Source organism: Jaculus jaculus, chromosome 1 (genome assembly GCF_020740685.1).
Source record: "Jaculus jaculus isolate mJacJac1 chromosome 1, mJacJac1.mat.Y.cur, whole genome shotgun sequence".
NCBI classification, from domain to species: domain Eukaryota; kingdom Metazoa; phylum Chordata; class Mammalia; order Rodentia; family Dipodidae; genus Jaculus; species Jaculus jaculus.
Window position 1 is genome coordinate 273,741,514 of NC_059102.1, and position 16,815 is coordinate 273,758,328.

A 16,815-nucleotide genomic window follows, 5' to 3' on the forward strand; every position below is an offset into this window, starting at 1 on the left:
GTCATGCCACTCTGAACACATCTAATCTTGCCTGATCTGTAAACCACTATGTAGTGGAGGTGACTGTGAGCTCCTGATCCTTCATCTTCTACCTTCCAAATGCTGGGATCACAGAGGTATCATCATATCCAGCTAAATGCTCTATTCTTAGCCAAATGTTCATCTACCAGTTTTAGCATACATTAATTATTCTTACTCCACCATTGTCCCATACTTATTAGTTGGTATTTTATTGTTAAGAAACACATCCCATTATCATGTGCATTTATTTATTCATTTACACATTTATGCCAGTAGATTCATGATTTTTATTCAACAGTTTGTAGTACCTTATCAGCATTATTTTGACATTCAGATGGTTTCAGATTTACCTCCAGGAGTCCCTTTGGGTTGGTTCCTGTGTCCTGATATGTGTCCCTGATTCTTTAAATGCTTCTTCGCTTTATGGTGCAACAAAACATTTCCAGCTTCCTGTACTTTTCCTGCTCCAGTACTGGAAACAGCCTTTCTCCAAAGAATCATGCCATTTGTGGAGAATGATATTTAGCAGTCAAGATTTGGATGTTGAGGTGTTCACTGCTACTACTCATTGCTTTTAGGCTTTTCTAGCAACAGAGATAGGTAATGTGTGTGGAACTCAGGGCCTCATGTTTGTAAGGCAAGTATTTCACCAACTGAACTATCTTCCCAGCCATACTCTTTTAATTCTTTTAAGTGGCTTTAAGCTACACTGCTATGGTAGATAAGTTGCTGTGGTCCATTTCTCTGTGGTTTCTAGGGTGATGATATTGAAGAATGAGTGACAGCAGGTGACTTGATCTGATCTCCTTGTAAGCCTGACATTAGTTGGATCTGATGGTAAACAGACTAATAATATTTCATGGGAAAGTAATTCTCATATTTATGCTGTTAGCAGATAGCTCTGATTTATGACTATATATGTAAATAGACTGCATTTATGGAAACTGACACCCTGAAGCTATGTGACCATGTGATGCTTCATAACCATTTTTCCTGTTCCATGAAGTTATTAAAAACTTTACTTAGGGGCTGGAGACATGGCTTAGCAGTTAAGCGCTTGCCTATGAAGCCTCAGGACCCTGGTTCAAGGCTCAGTTCCCCAGGTCCCACGTTAGCCAGATGCACAAGGGGGCGCACGCATCTGGAGTTCGTTTGCAGAGGCTGGAAGCCCTGGCGCGCCCATTCTCTCTCTCTCCCTCTATCTGTCTTTCTCTCTGTGTCTGTCGCTCTCAAATAAATAAATAAATAATTAAAAAAAAAAAACTTTACTTAGGGCCTGGAGAGATGGCTTAGCAATTAAGGTATTTGCTTGCAAAGCCAAAGGACTCTGGTTCAATTCCCCAGCACCCACGTAAGCCAGATGCACAAGGGGGCATATGCATCTGGAGTTTGTTTGCAGTGGCTGGAGGCCCTGGTGTGCCCATTCTCTCTCTCTTAAATAAATAAATTCAAAAAGAGGAAAATATTTTAAAAACCCCTTACTTAGAAACTGAGCATTTAAAATGAGCATGAGAGCTCATGGCTGATATGGGAAGACATGACCTGAGAGAGTCATAGAAGATGTTCCAGATCCCTTCTTTATTTGTATCACTTGATTGCTTATATCATTACTATTATTAGCAAAGCTCAACACTGCTTATTTGTGAGGGATCTGATTTAGTAGCCTAGTTCTTACTGGTAGTTCAACTATTCTAAATTATTTTTACTTAAATGGTTGCCAGAATTCCTGCATTGTTAAGAAATTCTAAAGGAGTGCTGGGTGTGGTGGCATGTGCCTTTAATCCTAGCACTTGGGAGGCAGAGGTACGAGGATCACCATGAGTTTGAGGCCACCCTGAGACTACATAGTGAATTCCAAGTCAGCCTTGGCTAGAGTGAGATCCTACCTTGAAAAACCAAAAACAATAAATAAGTGTGGGATGGGTGTAACCCACTGATAGAGTGATTGCTTAGCATACACAAGGCCCTGAATTCTATCTCTAGTATTACAAAAAACTCCATAGGGCTAGAGAGATTGCTTAGTGGTTAAGGCACTTGCCTGTGAAGTCTGAGGAACCATGTTCAACTTTCCAGGTTCCACATATGCCAGACACACAAGGTGATGCAAAGTTGCACATGTATACAAGGTGGTGCATGCGTCTGGAGTTTGATAACAGTGGCTGGAGGCCCTGGTGCACCAATTCTCTCTCTTGCTCAATTGCATTAAAAAAGGCCAGTCTGTTGGGTTTGCCTCAAAAAGAAAATCCATATAAAATTACTATGTTGTCAGAATTATAAAGCACGTAGATAAATACACATATATAGGTATAGATGTGTATCTACAATACCACATACAGCAAATTATGGAGAATAAAATAAATTAATACTATTGTGAGGGTCTTGCATTTTATATTACATGATATGGTATAATATTAATTCAAATTAGACTTTAATTAATGATCCCTAGAGCAACCCTAAGGCAAACACAGCATCCTGTTAAATGTAAATGTTTATACTCTCAAAGACCATCATGACTTTATATGGAGGAACTCTGAAATGACTTTGAAAGTCATTAACTGCAAAGTTGGGATGGGACATTAAACAAGGCTGGGCCAGGTGGCTGGCCAGCAGACAGCTCTAATCCTCTGTCTCAGGGCTACCATCATTAAGATTTTCATTTGGATTCTGAATATGACCTAATAATCATTCTTTTAAAATATCAGCTTATTTCATAGCATGTTCAGAATGGCCAAATAGAAGATCTGAACAGGGTAAGGTATAAGGGCCAGGCTAGAGGCACCAGAATTTTATGTTCTCTCTTAATATGTCCCTCTTCTGCACCAACCTGAAAGATCCTGGAACCCCTGTGATTATCTTCCTGTGTGTGTGTTGGTACCCATGCATATATGTGTACATGTCTGGAGGTTAAAGGACAACCTCAGGTGTCATCCTTAGGAATGCCATGCATTGTTCTTGAGACAAAGTTCACCAATTAAGCTAGATTGGTAGCTCCAGGGGTACTTCTGACTCTAGTATTGGGAGTATAGGTACACTTTACCATGCCTTGCATTTTAAAAATTTATTTGCAGGGAGAGAGAGAGAGAGACAGATATAGACAGAATGGGTATGCTAGGGCCTCCAGTCATTGCAAATGAACCCCATATGCATGTGCCACTTTGTGCATCTGGCTTTACGTGGATACTGGGGAATCGAACCTGGGATGTTAGACTTTGCAGGCAAGTGCCTTAACAGCTGAGCCATTTCTCCAGCCCCCATGCCTGGCATTTTAAGTGTGTTATAGGGAGGGATCAAACTCAGGTCCTCATCCTTGTGAGGTAAGTGCTTTACCAAATGATCTAGCTTCTCAGTCCACAATCATCTTTTTAAAGAGCAATAAACTGAGGTAGTTAGTTGAAGTTACCTGACAATAATACATTATTCTAATAGAATGTGTTTTGCTCTTAGATATGAAATACATAGAATTGATATTATTAATCATATGTGACTTTGCAAAAAGTGAATTAGGAATTCAGGATACATATCATAATAATATTTTTCCCAACAGCCCTAGAAATAAACATTTTCTTCTTAGAGCATTTCATCTCTTATTCTCTGTTCATGACCTAATTTATATAGCAAGGATTCTTAGCCTTTCAGGTAATGGGCTACTTTGAGGATCTAAAGAAATTAGTATTTCTGAGAAAAATTAAAATAAACACTATTGTGGCAGTTGATCTTAAGGGGCATCCAGTTCATCTTAGGATTTAAAAAATATTTTATTTATTTGAGAGAGAGAAAGAGGGAGGGAGAGAGGGAGAGAGGGAGAGAGGGAGAGAGGGAGAGAGGGAGAGAGGGAGAGAGGGAGAGAAGGAGAGAGGGAGAGAGAGAGAGCGAGAGAGAGAGAGAGCGAGAGAGAGAGAGAGAGAGAGAGAGGGAGGGAGTGTTAGTTAGTTCTTGGGTCTCCAACACTGCAAATGAACTCCAGAGGTATGTATACCCTTGTGAATCTGGTTTATGTGGGTCCTGGGGAATTAAACTGGGATCCTTTGTCTTTGCAGGTAAACACCTTAACTGCTAAGCCATTTCTCTAGCCCTGTAGGGTTTTTTTTTTAAATTTTTTTATTTATTTATTTGAGAGTGACAGAGACAGAGAGAAAGACAGATAGAGGGAGAGAGAGAGAATGGGCGCGCCAGGGCTTCAGCCTCTGCAAACGAACTCCAGACGCGTGCACCCCCTTGTGCATCTGGCTAATGTGGGACCTGGGGAACTGAGCCTCGAACCGGGGTCCTTAGGCTTCACAGGCAAGCGCTTAACCGCTAAGCCATCTCTCCAGCCCCCTGTAGGGGTTTTTTTATTGAAGTTTACATTCACTGAACTCTAGCTAACAACCAGTGAGCTAAACAGGATATTAACCATCCCAGTTTGTATGGGACCAAGAAGTTCCCAAGGATGCAGGACTAGAATGCTAAAACAAGGAAGGTCCAGAGTAAATCAGGATGAGTTGAATACCCTAGCACTAAGCTAAGTGTCCTTTAAATTCCATTCTAGTTCTGGGGTAATTGGGAACTCTTACCTGTGCAACAAGAGCCGATCAAAATGTAACTGCCTGGGCTCCAGCTCAATTTCTGGGCGAATCCCTTGGCAACATACTTTGAAGATAGCTGGCTCCGGGTTCTCCTTGATGCAACAGACTATGCTATCTTCAAAGATACCTACTGAAGTAGGGTATGCCCATATATTTAGTATCTGTTGGCAGAGTCAAAACAAAGTACATTAATTTTAAGGATGCCAAGGCCCTAAATTTCCCTGCTGGATCTTTCACCCGTGATTGTACCTGCTTCTCATTTGGTTGCAGAATCATGTTGATGGGCTCCAGAAAGTAGGTGTTTGCTTTCACATCATTCTGAAAACAGAAGTATGCCTCTACTATCATTGGAGAATCATTCAGGATCGTTAGCATCTCCATGTTGCCAGGGAACAAGGATGACTTGTATCTGGAAATGAATGGGAATGGGTATCTGTAGAGTGCAAAGCAGTGTGAAAAGATAGCCTTGGCCATGCTGAAGCAGTGGCGTGGGGGCTAAGATCATGAGATCTAGTTGTGCCTGGCCTTTGAGAATACTATACTGTGACTTGACCACCTAAGTCTTTTTATCTCTAAGATACGGTTGCTTGGTAGTAAGTGAGACTGTACACCTTAAACTCTTAGACCAATTGGAGATAACAAATCCCAGCACATGGTAGTTATTTCAAAGAATTCTGAGAAATCTGCTGATCTATCCATCATGTGCTTATTCCCAGGACAGATTACCACTGAAGCCATCTGCTATTTCATATATATCTTAGAGGTGATCATGCACCTTTTTCTATTATACCCTCACATAATGTAACTTCTCTGACCTGGATTTATGCTCAGGGTTATCCAATTGTTTCTGTTCTATAATGCCTTTGAGAGAGATCTGCAGAGGTAATCTGCAGGGCCACTGGACGATGTTCATCTAATGGTAATGAAGAAAAAAAAATGCAACTTCTGGGGAAAGCTCAAGGGATGAGGATGCCTATCATTATGACCAGAGCCCAGGCCAGGAAAGCAGACAGCTACAGAAGAATTTTGAGCAGGCTATGATGGGTGGATGGAAGGAGAGAATGGAAGACTTCAAGTCAAAGTGTCAGAATTAGAGAATTCTGAGTGAATAATGGGGAAAGGGGAGGTGACCTTAACATGTCACTGATCATCATCACTATTTGGCGTGATGACTAAGGGTTCATATTTACTATATAGCTCAGTCTTCCAAAATCTGTGAGGTGGGAGTGCTGGCTTCCCATTTTTTGCAGACAAGGCCCAGAAAGGTTTAAAATAATAAAGGAACAACATCCATTTTAACTGGACCTTATTTGGGACCATGGTAATAGTAGTCATTAATTCCAATGCTGCTCCCTACCATAACTCCTGACTTTCTTTGTAGGCCAGTTCCATTAATCTGACCCTACTTTTCTTCCCTCCCACTTTTGTCTCTCCCCTAACCAGCAAAGCCTCTTCATCTTGACTTTCCAGTTCAGCTGTTCAGGAAATAAACTGAAGATGCTAAAGGAGCAGAGGACAAGATGACCATCAGCTTTACCAAGGAAGGAAAAAAGACACTCTACTTATTTCTGTATGGATGAAGACTAGTGGGAACTTGTTTTCCATCTCATCTCTCCTATCTGTGCAATAAGAAATTTATGTAAACCAAAAATACTAATATATCTAAAATTATGATAAATACCTTCACCTGGGACCCCAATTCTGGCTGGTAATCTTTGTTCGTTCCTCTAACACAAGCTCTCTTCTGTTTCTATTCTTCATATTGTCTTCAGTTCCTCAACGTTTTAAGCTTTCTCCATTTTCTTCATGCTCAGGAAAATGGCCTCACATCAATTATCATGGAGAAAACAAGCACAGCTGTGCCATTATAAACAGATGTGCAATCACACCTTCACCTGAAGCCATCTTATCTTCCTCCCTTCTGGTATGAGATGATGGCCCCTCCTTCTGCCAAAGGCCAGAATCTCCAGATCTTGTTGTGTTGTTTCAGGGAGCCATGCCACTGATGACCCTCACTTGCCCCCCAGCATGCAAACATCATGAGAATGAGAGTATACTAATAGCCTTCCCTGGACTCAAATTTTCTTGTCCATGATTCTCTACAACCTCCCCTCATGACCAAGTTTTCCCAAAGAGTTATTTCCATACCCTACCTATATTTTACCCCCTTCAGATGGTCTCCCAAACCCACTTAACTAAGGCATCCCTCCAAGAACTCTCTCAAAAGGATTTATTTTTATTTTTATTTTTCAAGGTAGAGTCTCACTCTAGCCCAGGCTGACCTGGAATTCACTATGTAGTCTTAGGGTAGCCTTAAACTCATAGTGATCCTCCTACCTCTGCCTCCCAAGTGCTGGGATTAAAGGCATGTGCCACCACCCCCAGCTCCCAAAAGGATTTTTGCTAAGGCCCCTGGTGACCTCCATGTGGTTATATCTCGTGGATGACTACACCTTCATCTTTCTGCCATCCCTGTAGCACTCATCATAGCTCACCCTGATTCTTCTCATGGATACATGGTAGTTTCTTTCCTGGTTTCTCCTGAGAACTCATGTCCATAGTAGACTCCACTTGTGGGCAGGAAAGTTCTTCATGGTGGCATCCTTGGTCTTTTTCTTCTCACTATATGCACTCCCTTTATGCCATCTTGTTCATACCAATGAATTTTGTTTTCTTCAAGTAGAATTTTCCTTTGAGAATTCAAACTGTATAGTCTATCCTCTGTTTCACAAGGATTATAGAGATGCCTTCCAAGCATCTCAGACTTGATATATTCTAAAGGGAACTCTTCATTCTATTCCTCTAAAACCTGTTCCTCTCCCAGGTATTCTTACTCAAGAAAGTGACATCTGATTCATCTGGGTGTTAAAGCAGAAACCTGGGACACAAGAACCTAGTTTTCCCAGCTTGGGAGTTGGGGCAAACTAAGGAAGCAACAGTAAAAGCAACGTGTACATAAGTTACATATACATACTACTTGTGCTATTTATTTTTTTCTCCTATAAATATTTTTCTTGTGCTATTTATGAACCCAATCCAGGAGTCTGAAATTTGCTTTGCAATAATGGAACACTTACTTATCTCTTGATTTTCCACAAAGCAGTGGCCCAAAGTAAAATTTATCCATGCTCATAACATATTTCTTAAAGATGACCTCATTTATCTTCATGTCTTTCTTCCGTTGAGGAAACACCACTCTAAACACAGGGGAGGAAGAGATGAATACAAAGATGTCCAAATGGAAGTATATATATATATATATATATAATAGAAAAGATGAACCCATCACCCCCTGCTTTTTTATGTGATGCCTCAATTGCACTGTAGTGTTCAATAGCTCAGAAAGAAGTTGTTCATGAGGCTCACTCATAAGCTAAGTTTGGGGATATCTGGAGGTACCATGTCTTCTCTGTGCCACTTACTCAAGGTCCCAGATGCAGCTGATACAAGAGGGCCAGGGAGACATTCCCAATTTCATGCTATTATTAAGCGCTATCTTGATTAAAGTATCAGGGGAAAACTAAAACATAACAGTTGAACTTTATTTTGAAAACAAACTATACTTACTTTGGGTCTTGGCAAATATAAGGGTAAGTGCAGACACCTCGGCAATAGAGCTGGTACTGGCGGCGAGTTCCGAGGATCTCAAAGTTAAATGTTTGGTCATAGTTCCCAAGATCAGTGGATGAGAAGTGGACTCTCAATGTCACCTCTCCATTGGCTGGCACAATCCACCGGAAGTAGTTCAGCCTGAAATGACCACATAGACTTTTCAAGTATGAGTGTTTCTGTCCAGCTGGGAGAGGGCCTGTGATACTAAGTTTAGGTTTGGTGGGCTATAAGAGGGATCCTGTCCTCCTCTGAAGGTGTGACTGCTGTACTCTCAACTCTGGCTTCAGCCTCCCCCTCGCTGGTTGCTGGGGGGCCTACCTGGTGAACTTCTCCTGGGAATGCTGTCCCTCAAGGCTGTTCTGGTCTAAGTCGGCAAGGGAGACAATGTTTCCTGAAGTTCCCACAGGAAGGCCCTTCTTGTAGGTGCGACGTTTTTCCTGCTGAGACTCACGGTATTCTGTTTTTTCTTTCGGTTTCTGTTTGCTTCCTTTGGATGAGGAGGCCTGCTCCTCTTGGGCCTTAATTAGAATGAACACAAGGTCTTAAGCACTTATTTTATGGCACATAGTAAAACAAAGATACTTACAGGACATCTGTAGGTGTTGGCAGCTGAGACAGAGCAGGGCCAGGCTCACAGGTTGATGACAAGGCCAGTGTTTCCTTGATCACTCTGCTTCCCAAGGAAGAGGTAGAAGCCCTAGAGCAATCTTGAAGCTGGCAGGAAGTGTGTGGGATGAGCTTCAGTTCCTAGAGATTCTCCATTATTGCCAGCTGGACATTCAATTTCCCTGGCACGGCTTGAGCCAGCTACTCTCATCACTTGTTACATGATTGTTAATATTTTGTTGGCATATTCTATTCCCTACCCCTTCCTTTCTCTTTGTTATTGATTTATGTAGTTAAAAATTTTAAACTATTTTCATGAGAAGAAAGAAATCCTCTTTGTTTATTTGGCCACATTTAATAAGAAGGCCATTTTTCTAGTGCTATCTTCATGTTTCCTAATCCATTTTTTTTTCTTTTTTGCTCCTTTTAAATTTAAATTTTTTAGTCTTTTTGAGTGTGTATGTATGTGTGATATATGTGCATGTACAGGCCAGAGGTCAATACCGGGTGTCTTCCTCAATTGTATTTCACATTATTATTTTATGTTTTTATTTATTTATTCGCAAGCAGTGACAGATAGATAGAAGACAGACAGACAGATAGACAGAATAGGCACACCAGGGCCTCCAGTCATGCAAAAGAACTCCAGATGCATGTGCCACTTTGTGCATCTGGCTTTATGTAGGTACTGGGGAAGTGAACCCAGGTCCTTGGGCTTTGCAGGCAAGTGCCTTAACTACTAAGCCATCTCTCCACCCCATACATTATTTTTTAAAAATACTTTTAGGGATGGAGAGATGACTTAGTGGTTAAGGTGCTTGCCTGTGAAGCCTAAGGATCCATGTTCGATCTCTCTCCAGATCCCATTAGGCTAGCACAATGGTAGTGCAAGCGTCTAGAATTCAATTGCAGTGGCTGAAGCCTTGAATGCCAATTTTCTCTCTCTTCATAAATATTTTTTTTTTTTTTAGAGAGAGAGAGAATATAAATATGGGTGCACCAGGGCCTCTAGCCACTGCAAACACACTTCAGATGCATCAGGACTTATGTGGATGCTGGTGAATCAAACCTGGGTTGGCAGACTTTACAAGCAAATGCCTTAACTGCTGAATAATATCCTCAGCACCACATTATTTTTGAGGTAAGTTCTCTCACTGAACCTTAAGTTCACCAACTCTAGCAAGTACTGGGGAATCCTCCTGTTTCTGCCTCCCCAGAGCTGTGATTACAGGCGTGTGCCACCATACCTGGCTTTTCGTAGGTGCTGAGGATCCAAATTCCAACATAAATCTTCGTGCTTGTGTGGAAAGTACTGCACTGACTGAGTCATCTCAGTTCAATTTCAGCCTTTTTATATGACAAAAATTTCAGAGTTGAAGGCTTATTGTGGTTATAACTTTAAAAATTGGTAACCCTTAATCATCTTTAGCTCATGTTTTCTTTGGAACCATTTAAAGGGAAGTTGGAAGTAGCTACTATTTACTCCTAACTACTTTAACTGGTGCCTCCTCACAACGCGGACATCCTTCAGTACCACAACAGTATCATCATACCTAAGAAAGTGAGCAAAATTTTTCCTTTTTCCTTTTTTTTTGAGGTAGAGTCCTCTAGCTTAAGCTGACCTGGAATTCACTATGTAGTCTCAGGGTGGCCTTGAACTCATGGAGATCTCCCTACCTCTGCCTCTTGAGTGCTGGGATTAAAGGTATGTGTCACGATGCCTGGAGTAAGCAAAATTTTAATAGTATCACTCAGTCTGTATCAGTATTTTCCTACTTGTCCCAGGCATGCATGTCTTTTAATAACCACATGTTCCCAGGGGGTTATTTATGCTAGAATACTATATTGCACTTTGTTACTACATTTTTTTTTTTCATTTTGTTTTTGAGGAACTGAAATTCACTATGTATTCTCAGGATGGCCTTGAACTCAGAGATCCTCCTACTTCAACCTCCTGAATGCTGGGATTAAAGGTGTGTGCCACCATGCCTGGATGTTACTACATTTCTATTGTATATATATATTTCTTTTTTTATTATTGACAACTTCCATAATTATAGACAATAAGCCATGATAATTCCCCCCCCTCCACTTTCCCCTTCACATGCATCTGGAGTTTGTTTGCAGTGGCCCATGTTCATTTATTCTCTCTCTTCTCTCTCTGTCTCTGCTTGCAAATAAATAAATATTTTTTAAAAATTAAAAAATTATAAAAATAATGATAGAATTCAAAGGTCACTGTTTTGTTATTTCCTAGTAACATAATTGATTAAGGATCATTGGTGGGTTTAGAAAGCAGTAGATTAAAGGTTGTTGGGAAACAAGACACTCACACTAGCCAGGATATCATGCCACAGGTGACTGGCTATATGCAAAGGGAAAACTGTACTTTACAGGGTACAGATCTGGGTCCCAGCCAGATGAACACACTTCATATATGTAACCATGGGTCAGCATGACATGATTTGTTCCATGTGGTGGAGTGTGAAGTCCATGGAATCACCTACGAATTGAATCAAACTTTTAAGCTTAATTTTCAACTTATAAAAAAATACAGGAAAGAAAACAAGTTAAATGGTGCTGGGAAGAATTAGAAAAAAATCAAACGTGGATATTCAAGGATATATATCTGGTTCCTCTGAAAAGTCAACATGATTAGAAAGACATGTAAGGATCATTTTATTTAATTTTTACTTATAAATAAATCCAACTGGAATTGATTTTACTATGTAATCAAGCAAGAAGATAAAAAGTGACTTCACTTTGTCAGCTATATATCTGACAGGGGATTAATATCTAGACTACATAAAGCACACAAAAAATTAAATACCACCTCCAAGACCAATCAATAAATGGGAAAATGAAATGAACAGACACATCAAAAGATGAAGTACAAATGACCAATAGATATGTGAAAAAATACTCAACATGCTTAGCCATTAGTGAAGTGCAAATAAAATCTACATTGAGTCAGGTATGGTGGCACATGCCTTTAAGCCCAGCACTCAGTAAGCTGACGTAGGAGAATCACTGTGAGCTCAAGACCACCCTGAGACTACAGAGGGAATTCCAGGTCAGCCTGCTAGACTGAGACCCTACCTCCAAAATAATCCCCAAAAGCCTACCTTGAGATTCATTTTACCCCTACCAGAACAACTGTTGCTGACAAACAAGTGCTGCAGAGGATATCGGGAAAAGGAACATTTATGCACTGCTGGTAGGAATGTAAACCACAGCAGCTGCTATGGAGATCAGTATGGAAGTTCCTTAAAGAAACTGAAAGTACAATAATCCTATGATCCAGCTATACCATTCCTGAGAGTATTCACAAAGGAACCTGTCAGCATATTACAGAGATACCTGCTTATCCATGGTTATTGTGGCACCATTCCCAAGAGCCAAGTATAGAATCAGCCTACATAGCTGTCAATAGATGAATGGGTAAAGAAAATGTGAGTCAGTCAGTCAGTCAGTCAGTCAGTCAGTCAGTCTATCTATCTATCTATCTATCTATCTATCTATCTATCTACCTACCTACCTACCTACCTACCTACCTACCTACCTACCTACCTGTACACACACACACACACACACACACACACACACACGACTTGAAAATAGAAGGGGAGTACTGTCTGAGAAGGAATGATGACGAGGAGGAAAAGGTAATGGGAATGAATGTGACAGACTTGAACAAAAATGAATCCCATCACTTTATACAACAAATGTATATTAATATATATATATTTTGGTTTTCCAAGGTAAGGTCTCACTCCAGCTCAGGCTGACCTAGAATTCACTATGTAGTCTCAGGGTGGCCTCGAACTCTCAGCAATCCTCCTACCTCTGCCTCCCGAGTGCTGGGATTAAAGGCATGCACCACGCTTGGCTAATAATTTTTTTAAAAGCTGGTTTCACCTGAGCTTCATAATAATGTGACACGTTTCTTAGACTGTCCTCTGAGGACTGATAAATCTGGACAAAGAGTAACAGATTTTTCAGTCTCTTCTTGGCAACAGGATGGGACAGACCCAGGGAAGAATCAGTATGGGGAGCTTAGGGGACTCCTCAGGCAGAAAACCCAGTGATTCTGGTCATGTGGGGGCGACCTTCCTCTCTCTCCCTCTGAATCCTGTCAAGTTCAGGATTAACTTGAGGCCCTTTACCTTGATTAAGAGGGTGTTGATGAAGATATCTGAGTCTCCTTCCATGTCTTTCTTATCATCCAAGGAGGTGACATCATCATTTGAGGGAAGCACAAACACAAAGTGCTTCAGGATATCTGTGGGAGTCAAGGGCAGCCGCTTCACAGGGTAAGAGACAATTGAGAACAAGGCAGGAGGTGGAATGGGTGGTCCAGAGGAACCCAGGCCCAAGACATCTAGGATCTAAACAAAAGGCTTGAGTTACTGTCCTGTACATAGGGCAAGCCAACCCTAACCCCTCCTTGAATGAACAAGGGTGGCTCACACACTCCTCCTTTCCTTCAAGGTTCTCAGGAGCCCCTCCTGCAATTAAGGGTGGGAAGCACCTCTGATGTGGCTCAGCCAGGCTTTAAAGACACTATAGATTGGCCAGAGGGATTCTTGCTGTGAGGTACGTGCTCCCTGGACTTCTCATAGCCTTTGTACCACTTTATTATGACTGTCTGTCTTTGCAAATGGATTATAAGCTCCATTATGACAGGAGCCAAATTGAAACAGCACATGACTTACCCTTAATACATCTGTTTAATTTAAATAGGTCAGAGGTTAAGGTTCTAACACCTACAGTATAGAGGGGTTCCATCAATTTTCAGATCCCCTCCAAAGGTAAGAGATGGGGGCATGTCATATGAAACAGGAGGAAAAGCCCACCAAAGGACAAAGTAAAGGTTCTCCTGCTCCACTTTGATACATAATGGTTGAATCCTGTCCAGAGCAAAGGGGTTGAAGATTTAGTAACAAGTTCTTTCCCAGAATACATAAGTCCTCAGAACAACCATGCCATGTCTACACTGTTATCACAAGAGCAAATGCGATAGCCCATTTGTGAGCCTGTTTTGTGGACTATGTTGTCTGGTAGGCCTAGCAAGTCATGACCCCTATGAAATCTTGTGTCTCCTATCTTATTATGGGTCATAGTAGCTAACAGCACCCCAGAATTTAAAATGTCCACAAGGAAAGTGACAAATTATTGGTTGCATTTGTTAAACTATCAGCGTGCATAAGTTCTTCAAGCCACAGTCTAAGCAAACTGTGAGCTGGAATGTGGAGGCCATAGAACAAGGTAAGATGTTCTTGGTTATAGTTATTTTTCCAAAAAAATTATTTCTGCAAACCTACTCCCCAGTTATTAACCTAATCCTGTACTGAAGCAAAACTGAGTGGAGTTTGGTGCTGTGTGTCCTCCAAGTGTCTTTCTTTGACCCCACCTTGGATCTACTATGGCAAGAACTGAGGTTATATCACATCAATCTGACCTCATGAGAAATTGATCTCATCCTCCCAGCACCCCTTATCTGTTAATCGCCCTTCTCCAGCTCTCTCCTTTGCTTTTCAACCTACCTTCTGATAAACTAAACCAGAGGTCAGCAAACTGTATTCTCTCCCCTAACTCTCAGGCAAATCTTGCCCACTACTTGTTTTTGTAAAGTTTTATAAGAATAGCCATGCCCAGTTAGTTGTATCTTAGTGATTGTTTTCACTCTCCCAAGGCTGAGTTGTGTGGTTGTGATAAAGACTGTATACTGCCAGCCTAAAACTTTGCTTTCTAGTCCTTTAAAGGAAAAGTTTACTACTGGACAAAAGGCTACAATGAGTCCTTCTACAAATCACCAGGTAAATGGCCTTAAATTTACAATATTTTGTTGGTAGACATGAAAGTCTATCTAACAGATTGATTTGCTGTCAATGTGGGAGGCTTGTGGAGAAGAGATTTTAGAGTAGATACTGCTTGACCCCAAAGCATACATGATGCTCCCTCCCCTGGCACCATGGTTGTCAGTGTTATAGATCAACTGCACTATGAATGATTTAAGTTGATGATGGATTTTCTCTGGCTAAGTCCTTTTAGCCATTATTATCTCATATCAAGGACACAACAGAGACTAATCAAACTAAGGAGGATGAGGATTTTCAATAGAAACAGCCCTGGGGCCTCATTTGTTGTTGCACTGCCTGCTACCTGATCTCCTCTGGGAAGCATGGCACTCTCTAGGGCGTGCTTCCAGCTTATGCCTTCAAAGTCTGGAGTCTGAATGTTGATGAATGGCACCCCCAGATCCTTCTTCCCCTCGTGTTCCTCTTCCCCTTCGCCCTCGGCGTCACTGCGGTCTTCCAGGGCCTTCAGCTTCTCTAGGCGTTCCCTCTCGGCCTTCTCCCTCTCCAGGCGCTCCTTCTCCAAGCGTTCCTTCTCCAGGCGCTCCTTCTCGCGGTCCTTGCGGCCGCGGCGCCCCGCAGAGCTGGAGGGAGCCTGGCGCTGTTCCTCCTGTTCATGGGACGCTTCCTCCAGCCCTGCGTGAGGCATCTGGATGCCTTGCTTGCGGTCCCAGTACATGAGGGTGTTTTGGACTTCCTTCAGACTCAGGTCATAGACTTTAAACTTATAGGCTAACTGCTTGTCAGCATCCTTCATGAAGTCCCATTCGCTATCCTCTTGATCCTGAACCAAGGGGAACCCTGACATGGTGGTGTCCATCGTGGGCTTCTTCTTCTTGCCTGGGTCTTCCTTGTCAAATGCTGTTTGCTCTCGGGAAGAAACTTTCCTTTCTACTGACTCCATCTTGTTTTCTAACTTCAGAGGAGTGGGAACCTAGAAGGTGAAACACAAACTGCTTGAAATAGTTTATCAGGGACTAGCAAATGCATCTGGAACAACAAAGGGACATCTTGTTTCATAAGGCCTCACAGGATTCAGGCACTTCCTTAGGCATAGTGAACTTGTACCTAAGACTCACTTCAGCCAGGCTTTTATCTAAATGTCTGCCCTTGGTTCTGCCCTATTGTAGATTAGGCTGGGCCCTGACTTAAGCATTTTGAGGTGTGTACACAGTGACTTTAACTTGCACTTTGGGCCTAGGGCTCCTGATCTAGAGACTTACAGGAAAAGACAGCACCCTTAAGCCTGCTGCACATCCTTTCAGGTGTCCTTGGGGAGGCCAGACCCGTGTGGTGGTTCAATCCCAGCATCGCTTGCTAGCTGTGTGACCTTGGCCAACAACTTAGCCTCTTATTGTCAATGCCTGTATAATATGTATGTTTGGTATGTATGTGTGTTAGTGCATGTGCACCTGGGGGCCAGAGAACAACCTTGGGTTCTGGGGATAGACCTCAGGTTTTTGTGCTTGCAAGACAAATATGGTGTGGACTGAACTATCTCCTCTAGCCCAAAGATAGCAATATTAATACTAATAAGTACCCCACAGGACTGTTTAAATGTGCAGATACATATATAAAAGCGTCAATAGTGTCTGCCATGGATTGAGAGTTAGCGGTTAGTTATTAAGACTACATGGCTGTCACATATAATGGGTATTGTCAGAAACAAATGGAGTTTAGAATTTGGCCACACCTTAGGCTTTTAAAAATATTTACCTAGTCAATGACCTGGGTACACAGAAAGCATCTTTTTTCTTTTTCTCATAGTCCTTCCAAACTTGTTTTGTGGGTTCCAATTTTCCTCCTCTTTTGGATGAAATTTTCAGGAAGTTTCGCTTTGGGGACATTTCTTTTATGATAGCAAGTCCAGTCCAGTCTAATGATCACTGTATGCATTATAGCACAGTGTCTACCTTTCCCAGTTCCAGCTCTTCTCCTCTAAGTTCATGCTGCAGGCATGGAGTCCTGAGTGACCAGAGACTGGCTTTTCCTCTCATCTCATGGTACCTCTCCTATTCCACTGCTCCATCTTGAACACAGTGAGGAAAGCTGTGAGTGTTGGCAAAGCTGCTGGATACAGAGATCTCCAGCACCTCACTTAAAGTCACATGGTGAGAGGAGGGACATGGAAATTGTTCTTGGACTTGTAGAAT

At 41.8% G+C, this 16,815-nt stretch overlaps 1 protein-coding gene across 1 annotated transcript in view; it reads right to left on the reverse strand.

The window, feature by feature from the left end:
- The window catches only part of Hydin (HYDIN axonemal central pair apparatus protein), a 433,096-nt gene that overhangs the window by 77,692 nt on the left and 338,589 nt on the right, over window positions 1–16,815 (reverse strand). Inside the window, exons 45-51 of the mRNA XM_004659564.2 lie at window positions 14,970–15,596; window positions 12,971–13,192; window positions 8,517–8,716; window positions 8,154–8,336; window positions 7,664–7,783; window positions 4,836–4,995; window positions 4,575–4,747 (exon numbers count right to left, since the gene is read on the reverse strand). Of these exons, the coding sequence (XP_004659621.2) occupies window positions 4,575–4,747; window positions 4,836–4,995; window positions 7,664–7,783; window positions 8,154–8,336; window positions 8,517–8,716; window positions 12,971–13,192; window positions 14,970–15,596 (1,685 nt within the window). The remainder of the gene's footprint in view (window positions 1–4,574; window positions 4,748–4,835; window positions 4,996–7,663; window positions 7,784–8,153; window positions 8,337–8,516; window positions 8,717–12,970; window positions 13,193–14,969; window positions 15,597–16,815) is intronic.